Source organism: Triticum aestivum, chromosome 1B (assembly GCF_018294505.1).
Source record: "Triticum aestivum cultivar Chinese Spring chromosome 1B, IWGSC CS RefSeq v2.1, whole genome shotgun sequence".
Lineage (NCBI taxonomy): Eukaryota > Viridiplantae > Streptophyta > Magnoliopsida > Poales > Poaceae > Triticum > Triticum aestivum.
In genome coordinates this window covers 368,155,100-368,164,888 of record NC_057795.1, presented here as the reverse complement: position 1 = coordinate 368,164,888, position 9,789 = coordinate 368,155,100, and the positions used below count along the sequence as shown (strand labels likewise).

Below are 9,789 nucleotides of genomic sequence, written 5' to 3'. Positions count from 1 at the left end.
TCGCCATCATCATCACCATCGATCCTCTCATCGAGAGGGGGTCAATCTCCATCAACATCTTCACCAGCACCATCTCCTCTCAAACCCTAGTTCATCTCTTGTATCCGATGTTTGGCTCAAAACCTCAGATTGGTACCTGTGGGTTGCTAGTAGTGTTGATTACTCTTTGTAGTTGATGCTAGTTGGTTTATTCGGTGGAAGACCATGATCCTTTATGCATATTAATACCCCTCTGATTTTGAACATGAATATGATTTCTGAGTAGTTACGTTTGTTCCTGAGGACATGGGAGAAGTCTTGTTACAATTAGTCATGTGAATTTGGTATTCGTTCGATATTTTGATGAGATGTATGTTGTCTTTCCTCTAGTGGTGTTATGTGAACGTCAACTACATGACACTTCACCATTATTTGGAACTAGGGGAAGGCATTGGGAAGTAATAAGTAGATGATGGGTTGCTAGAGTGACAGAAGCTTAAACCCTAGTTTATGTGTTGCTTCGTAAGGGGCTGATTTGGATCCATATGTTTCATGCTATGGTTAGGTTTATCCTAATTCCTCTTTCGTAGTTGTGGATGCTTGCGAGCGGGGTTAATCATAAGTGGGATGCTTGTCCAAGGAAGGGCAGTACCCAAACACAGGTCCACCCACGTATCAAATTATCAAAGTAACGAACGCGAATCATATGAGCATGATGAAAACTAGCTTGACGATAATTCCCATGTGTCCTCAGGAGCACTTTGCTTTATATAAGAGTTTGTCTAGGCTTGTACTTTTCTACAAAAAAGGATTGGGCCACCTTGCTGCACCTTGTATACTTTTGTTACTTGTTACCTGTTATGAATTATCTTATCACAAAACTATCTATTAACGATAATTTCAGTGCTTGTAGAGAATACCTTACTGAAAACTGCTTGTCATTTCCTTCTGCTCCTCGTTGGGTTTGACACTCTTACTTATCGGAAGGACTACGATAGATCCCCTATACTTGTGGGTTACCATTCATCTACGCATAAACCTGGCTTTGATACCACTGTTGGGGAACATTGCATGGAAAAAAATTTGCGCACACGCAAGATCTATCCATGGAGATGCATGGCTACAAGAGGGGGAGAGCATTTACATATCCTTGCAGATCGCTAAGTTGAAGCGTTTATCAACGCGGTTGACGTTGTCGTACACCTTCACGACCCGTCCGATTAAGCACCGAACGCACGACACCTCCGCGTTCAGCACACGTTCAACTCGATGATGTCTTTGCCTTCTTGATCCAGCAAGAGGGGCGAAGTAGTAGGTGAGTTCTGGCAGCACAACGGCGTGAAGACGGTGGTGGTGAAACTATTCCCGTGGGGCTTCGCCAAGCACAACGTTTTTGGACGGAGGATGAACTAGAGGGAGAGGGGGCGCTGCACACGGCTGGGGGATTCGTGGTCTGTGGCGCCCCCTCCCCTCCTCACATATATATAGGTGGGGGAGGGGAGGCAGCCTAGGCGCACCCCAAGGGGGCCAGCGGCCGCCCTAGGGGCCTGCCCAAGGGGCGCCCCTTCCTTTCTTTGCACGTGGGGAGAAGGCACGAGGGGAGGAGCCCCCCTTTTCCTTTTTTCTCATGTGGAAGAGAAGGCAAGAGGGGACCGGCCCTCTTCCTTCCTTCCCTAGGGCTGGTAGCCGTGAGGTGGGTGCGCCAGCCCCCTTTGTGGGCTGGTGTGCTCCCCTCTTCTTGGCCCGCTAAGCCCAGTAACTCCCCGTGGCCTCCCGGAACCCCTTCTGCTGATCCGATAAATATCCGGTGCATTTCGAAACTCTTCCAGAACCCGAGTACTATCATCCTATATATCAATCTTGACCTCCGGACCATTCCGGAGCTCCTCGTCATGTACGTGATCTCATCCGAGAATCCCAACAACATTAGGCCACCAACATACATAACTCATATAATATTATATCGTCAACGAATGTTAAGCATGCGGACCCTACGGGTTCGAGAATGATGTAGACATGACCGAGACGCTTCTCCGGTCAATAACCAATAGCGGGACCTAGATGCCCATATTGGTTCCTACATATTCTACGAAGATCTTTATCGACTGAACCTTTATGAGAACATAGGTAGTTCCCTTTGTCTGTCAGTATGTTATTTGCCCGGGATCCGATCTTTGATATCTCCATACCTAATTCAATCCCGTTACCGGCAAGTATCTTTACTCGTTCCATAATACATCATCTTATAACTAACTCCTTAGTCACTTTGCTTGCAAGCTTCTTGTGATGCTGTATTACCGAGAGGGGCCAGAGATACCTCTCCGTCATACGGAGTGACAAATCCCAATCTCGATTCGCGCCAACTCAACAGGCACCTTCAGAGATACCTATAGAGCACATTGTTTGATAGCACACAAGATATTCCTCCGGTATCCGGGAGTTGCATGATCTCATGGTCGAAGGAATATGTATTTGACATTAAGAAAGCAGTAGCAAAAACTTAACGATCATATGCTATGCTAAACAGATGGGTCTTGTCCATCACATCATTCTCCTAATGATGTGACCCTGTTACCAAGTAACAACACATGTCTATTGTTAGGAAACCTTAACCATGTTTTGATCAACGAGTTAGTCTAGTAGAGACTCACTAGGGGCACGGTATTTGTTTATGTATCCACACATGTATTTAAGTTCCCGGTTAATAGAATTCTAGCATGAATAATAAACCTTTATCATGATTAAGGAAATATAATAATAACCACTTTATTATTGCCTCTAGGGCATATTTCCAACACATGGGGCAGTAGGTTTGGGGCTACCCATAGTAAAACTTCAAATTATTCCTCGACACGGTGTTCTGCTCGTTGCTGGGTGATGGATCTGGTTGCTAGTCTGTTCAAGTGGGGATGGCGTGGCGACAGTGGCATCCGTATGGTGGGCTTGTGTCCTCAGGCTCCACTGTTGCGATGGTGCTTACTCCAACGTGGGTGTGAAGCTCGGGAGGTAGTGCAGGAGCGGATGCAGACAGTGACTGCGTCGACGACAACTAGAAGATGATGGATCATGTGTTGGGTTCATGGTTGGCAACTGAGAGGTATGGTTTCCTTCTCCCACAACATTGTCGAGTGGGGGTGCTAGATCTAGAGTTTTATGTCGTATTTGGGGTGCTGCCCGAGCAGATTTTTTCAGCGGTAATGACTTTGCCTTTGGTAAGCTACTTTGGAGGTCTGAAAAGCTGCATATCAACGATGGAGTCGCCTCGAGTTCGTGCGAAGAAATGGTTAGTCATATTTTCTCTCAGTGCATGTCGTGGTGGTGCCGGAGGCAGGTGACAGGCCTTGGCGTCAAGCCCAAGGGATTCTTGGTATTGATTGTGTATTAATCATTTTGACTGGTGGTCCTTTATACAAAGGCTAGAGTTCTATTGGCTTTTCAGTATTTGTTAGGTCGGTGTTTACGTGGCTTGTAACTTGATCTTTATTATACCAAAATGTTATCAGGCGAAAATCAGCTGAGAAGGGGGGTGGGGTGGGGGTGGGGGTAACAAAGGAACCTTTTTGTGGCAAGGTTAGTTGATAAGAGATGGCAATTTCTGCCCTTTCTTGCCGTGAAATCTCTTTCTTCCTAGGAATTGTCATGTGTTTTCGAAGATGTTGTCCACCCCATACAACTAAACTTGCCAGCTAAAAGGCTCATAAATGCGGATCCCTCCCAGCGAATTTTCGCCAGCTATTGCGGTCCTTATTACATTAATGAAAAACGTGTTACCATTAAAAAATACAAAATACATGGTATAAAACCCTGGAATTACATAGTACCAAAGAAAAAAAATAGGGAAACAGAAACAACCAACAAAACGTACGTCTGCCTTGCGGGCCTGGCCCTTACACGCCAACGGACCCGCTTGTCAGAGGAACCATCCGCTCAGTCCCTCGCCTCTGACTGGACTGCCTCCCTCAGTCAGTCCTCCTCTCCGCCCCCCTCGCGTCGCGTCTCCTCCTCCGTCCACCGCCGCGCCCGCGGCCAGCCAGCAGGGCAGGCGCGTACGTTACCACTCCTGCTCAGCCAGCCAGCCAGCAATTCATCAAGCGCATTACCATTTCTTGTCTCATCTCTTCTCCCCGCATTAATACTTTGGTTCGCTCCTATACTCCATCCCCGTCCCCGTCCTATAAATCCCAACCCCTCCGCCCCCCGCTCCCCTTCGACCCGCCCCAAACCCCGCCGCATTCCTGCCGTTTCCGTGTTCGCCGTCGCGCCTCCGGTGATCGGCGCCGGGGGAGCCATGGGGCAGTGCTACGCCAAGAACATACACGCGGACGGCGGGGATGGGGGCGAGGGTGGCGGAGGGACGACCACCATCTCGGTCTCGGCGTCTGCCGCGGCTGCCGTCCAGGAGGAGCCCGCCGGCGAGAGGGCCACGGCAGGGAGGCGGAGCAGCAGGCCGTCGCCGGCGGGGACGCCGCGCAGCAGGGCGGGGGTGACGCCGGCCAGGACTTCGGCGGCGGCCGCGGGGAGCCCCTGGACCGCCAGCCCGCTCCCCGAGGGCATCGCGCCGTCCCCGGCGACGTCCGCGTCCACGCCCAGGCGCTTCTTCCGCCGCCCGTTCCCTCCGCCGTCTCCGGCCAAGCACATCAAGGCGTCGCTGGCGCGCCGTCTCGGCCACCGCTCCCCGGCTGCTACCTCTGCGCAGGCGCCGCCCGCTAAGCCGCCGCAGGAGGCCCCGATCCCCGAACAAGGGGCCGGCGGCGGCGGAGGAGAGGAGGAGCTCGACAAGAGCTTCGGCTACGACCGCCACTTCGCGGTCAAGTACGAACTGGGAAAGGAGGTGGGTCGCGGCCACTTCGGCCACACCTGTCTCGCGCGTGCCCGCAAGGGGGACATGAGAGGTCAAGTCCTAGCTGTCAAGGTCATCTCCAAAGCCAAGGTCGAACCCGTTCTTGATCTCGCACTCCTCTCACCTAAATGCATAATCGTCTCAGTTTCTACCAACTTAGATCTTGCTTGGTATCAAGATGCCGTGTGATCCTTTCAGTTGTTCACTTGTTCTACAATGAACTGTTTGTTACTTTTGCAAGAATTCAGCAACTCGGCAATGCCACTAGCACAGACATTGCGATCATAAGTTAATCATTCGTTTTCTTTGTCTGCCTTGCATAATGAACAGGGTATTGGCATTTCCTTGAAAGTAAGAAGTACATTATGGAAATGCCTGATTTTTTGTCTTCTATTTTGATCTCACTGTTTATCCATCTGACTCCTGTTCTTGTTTTGTTGTTCCTTTTTTTTTGGTAAGAAACCGGCAGGGGATTAGCTTATCCAGTGTTTGGTTACAGGATTAGAAGTGACTGATTTCTCAATGAGATCCCCTGATAGCTTGTCAAATAGTGGCAGAATTTTAGCTGGAGTAGTGTGGATATAGTGCATAACTACATGTTACTATCAAGAGTTCAGTAGTTATCAAATCCATATTGTGGCACTTTGTTAGTATGATCAGAGCCTAGAAGAATAGATAACAGTAAGGCATGGGAGGCACCTAACTGTATGTGATCAACCTTCCTACTTATATTGCTCTTCCAGGGAGCAATAGTATTGATTTAGACAGTATTTTTTAAAGTTTTCCAAGTCCTTGATGTTTTTCTTGAGATCTAGCATGTAAGCAGGTATACATATCGTTTACATTATTAGAGTGCTGAATTTGAGAATAGGTTTTATTGTGATGAATTGAGTACTTGTATTGCCCTTGCAGGGACTAATAGTATTCGATATTTTTTGTTCAAGAAAATTAAGACAATGTCTAGTTTCATATTATTTCTTTCCTGGTGTTTGCTAGGATCTGTTGATAAAACTAGTATGCAATACAGCTAACTGAACTCTATGTACACGCACATGTGCATGCCGGCATTGATGTTTCTCATGCACGTAAATGTCGTTTTCTTTTCTGACCGTTATTACTTGTATTGATTACTGACTTTTTTTGGCTTGCTATATTGTCCTCGTTTGTCGAAGCCTACTTACATCAACTATTTGAACCCCTGACGTATCTATCAAGTTTAATGCATCTCTCGCTTTCACATTGTCGTTCTTTTATTCGCATCTGATATAATTGTGTTCCCTGTCATCAAATATCGCTCATTCATTTGCATCTAATACAAACATGTTCCCTCTAATAATCATATAATGTATGGTCATCATTCTCTTCACAGCTTGATCTTTTGTTGATAGAAGCTAATTAATGCTCAGACAATCTTCATTAAGCTTAACAGTTCAATATGAAGATATATCAATTAGCGCCAAGTTTGCTTGTCTAGCTCGTTAGGTTATGGACAACTGTCTTTGGCTGTTTGACTACCAATTTCGCATTTTATTCTTTACAAAGTAATCTCAACCTTTTGTTCTTCTCTAGCAGATGACAACAGCAATATCTATTGAGGATGTGCGTAGAGAGGTGAAAATTCTGAAGGCTTTATCTGGGCATTCAAATCTTGTGAAATTTTATGATGCATGTGAGGATGCCCTTAACGTCTACATCATCATGGAGTATGTTTGCTTTCTTCCCCTCACATATTGTTGACTTTGCATCCGTACAATGTTGTTATCAGAACCTGCAATATCTCATTTTAGATAAAGGACTTTCTATCTGCTAAAATGGATTGTCTTATTTCTTGAGTTCTATGCAAAATTACATGATTATTGATGCTTTGTGCACCTGGTATTGGTTAGGTTGTGTGAAGGTGGGGAGTTGTTGGACAGAATTTTGTCCAGGTATAACATTTTCCTTGAGAAACATTTCTTAGTACTAAAAACAAACATAGCTCTTACTATTAATAATTTCCTATTTTTCCAGAGGTGGGAGGTACACTGAGGATGATGCTAAAGTTATCATCAAACAGATATTAAGTGTAGTTGCTTTCTGCCATCTTCAGGGTGTTGTTCATCGTGATCTTAAGCCAGAGGTATGTGGAGTCTTTGTTGATCTCTTCTGTGCTGATAATCCAACCATTTATTTTTTATGACTTCATGCTTGATTTTGAACAGAATTTCCTATTCAGTACTAGAGATGAACATTCTCCTATGAAGCTCATCGATTTTGGCCTCTCTGATTTTATAAGGCCAGGTAGTACCTCCACATGAGGATTATACCCATAGCACGTTTTATCTACGTTCTTTGATTTTTGAATTTAAGAGCAATCTAGACATGAATAAAAGACTTGAATGTCTTGTTATTGTGTACCAAAGCCTAATACATTTTGTTTTTGCAGATGAAAGGCTGAATGACATTGTTGGTAGTGCATACTATGTTGCTCCAGAAGTCCTACATAGGTCATATAGCACAGAAGCAGACATGTGGAGCGTAGGTGTTATCACTTATATCTTGCTGTGTGGTAGCAGACCATTCTGGGCACGCACTGAATCAGGAATTTTCCGCTCTGTGCTGAGAGCTGATCCTAATTTTGATGATTCACCATGGGCATCAATATCTCCTGAAGCTAAAGACTTTGTCAAAAGACTTCTTAACAAGGATTACAGAAAAAGAATGACTGCTGCGCAGGCACTCTGTAAGTTGTGCCAATGATGATTCTTACTTTATGCTTTCTTTTAAAGTTTCCATAGAATATTGGCGATTTACTTGTGTGTTATGTCTGTATTGCAGCTCACCCCTGGTTGCGAGATGAGTGCTGCCCAGTCCCTCTGGATATGTTAGTTTTTAAGCTGGTTAAGGCGCATCTTCGTTCCACGCCTTTCAAACGGGCAGCATTAAAGGTTTTACTCTTTACCTAGTTCTTTCAAGTATGTAACTTTCGAACTATACTTCCTTTGATACTGATTTTTCCAAACTGCATTCGACACACGTGAGTAGTATGTACACATCATACATCCAAATCAATGTCACCTTTAATATCTTGCATTCTACAAACATGAGTATTATGTGCACATCATCCATCTAAATTGATACCACCTTTAATATCTTGCATAAATAGCCAGCTATGTAATAGACTGGTGTAGGGAGGTGTGAAAATTGGTTTCATTGCATGTACTGATTTTATTTTATTTTGTCTTGCTTAAACATGTTGAGCAATTCACTGCCATAATATTTCCGTCTTTTATTTGACAGGCTCTATCTAGAGCAATTACAGAAGATGAGCTTATCTACACCAGAGCACAGTACAACTTATTACAACCAAGTAGTCAAGATGGTCAAATATGTATTGAGAACTTCAGGATGGTAAGTGCTCTTGTGTTGTCAAGTCTCTTAGAGCATGCACTAGGATTAATTGAAGTAATTTCCATATCCAGGATACCGAACTTGATATTTCTCTTCTTTTCCACCTTTAATTTATGCAGGCTCTTCTACAAAACTCCACTGACGCTATGAAAGAATCTAGAACTCTTGATATCTTAAGTGCGGTATGAAATGCGCACTCACTATACCTTCATTTGCACCATTGGTGTATATCATTCATTATTTGAACTTGCATGTATATTCATTTTCAGTTGGAGCCGCTTGCATATAGGAGAATGGACTTTGAGGAGTTCCGTGCGGCGACAATCAGCCCTTACCAACTTGAAGCTTCGTCTATGTGGGACGAAATAGCGAGCACCGCATTTGAGTGCTTTGAGCAGGAAGGCAACCGTGTTATCACAATTGAGGAGCTAGCTCAGGTATGCAGTTGAACCTTGAGAATGACACGAATCTTTCATCTTGTGCGTGTCACTAACCAATTGGCCTCCTTTCCCCATACAGGAGATGAATCTTTCTTCTGCGGCGTATTCTATCGTCCGCGACTGGATTAGGCCATCAGATGGGAAGCTTAGCTTTATAGGCTACACCAAATTTTTGCATGGATTGACTATGCGGAGCAGCAACGCGAGGCGCCATCACTGATCTGTTTCGCCTCAGCTGCTTAGATTTCTTTGATTCATGGGGAGTTTGATGGATGTTGGTGTTTTATCTGTGTTTTTGGCGGTTTAGCATTTGTAGAGAAAAAAAGAGAAAGAAACAGAAAGTGGGAGTTCATAATGGAGTTTTAGTGGCAAAGGATATGTTTTTACCTCTTTTTTTTACATCTTGGTGCTATTACATCATTCTTAATCTGGCTTATACATGGGCGCTGTACAGTTTGCTCATCATGCACCGTTCAACTTGCTACCCCAGTGTTTGTGTTTATCCAGGTGCTTGCTGTCTTGCTGCTCACTCCTGTTTCTCAGAGAAGCAGAGGCAGAAGCAGAAGTACAAGGTGCTGCTGCTTCTGAATGTGCGGCAGTTGGAAAGGGCCAAATATCTGGTGAGGGTGTTAAAAGACGTCGTGATATTAGCCTGTGGTGGAAGGAGAAGGGGGGGGTGGGCATAGATGGGGTGCTATGTTTCGCCTTTTCCGGACAACCGTACGGCGGCACTTTGATGGTGGTCAGGACGATTAAGAAAGGGCTTCAAGTACGAAAAGGCACTTTGAAGAGACAGTCTAGCCACTGGGATTAGCAATTTAAGTTATGTTGATCTTTGGGTGCGGAGAGCCGTAGTTGAGATCGACGGGCAATCAGAGTTCAGCATGGATGCGAAGACATGTGATGCCGAGCCATACGTTGGTATTTTATGAACCATAAAACTTTCAGATTTTCGTATTGATGCCGAGCCATCCGTTGGTATTTTATGAACCATAAAACTTTCAGTTTTTCGTATACTTCTGCTAAGATCACTGTTCAAATTTTATTTTTGCGCGATGGTAGGCGTCGGCCGACTGACGGAGGCACCAGATCAGTCGCCCCGCACGCCGTTGGATCAGCCCCACGGACAACCGTGTTGTG

At 45.3% G+C, this 9,789-nt stretch overlaps 1 protein-coding gene across 1 annotated transcript; it reads left to right on the top strand.

The window, feature by feature from the left end:
• The first annotated feature begins 3,937 nt into the window (after positions 1-3,937).
• LOC123124844 (CDPK-related kinase 3) lies at positions 3,938-9,048 on the top strand. The gene is made up of 11 exons (XM_044545398.1): positions 3,938-4,909; positions 6,392-6,522; positions 6,706-6,747; positions 6,830-6,938; positions 7,021-7,099; positions 7,245-7,541; positions 7,637-7,746; positions 8,099-8,209; positions 8,329-8,391; positions 8,479-8,646; positions 8,729-9,048. The coding sequence occupies exons 1-11, from the start codon at positions 4,268-4,270 to the stop codon at positions 8,867-8,869; spliced, it is 1,893 nt and encodes a 630-aa protein (XP_044401333.1). The 5' UTR covers positions 3,938-4,267; the 3' UTR covers positions 8,870-9,048.
• Positions 9,049-9,789: the final 741 nt, after the last annotated feature.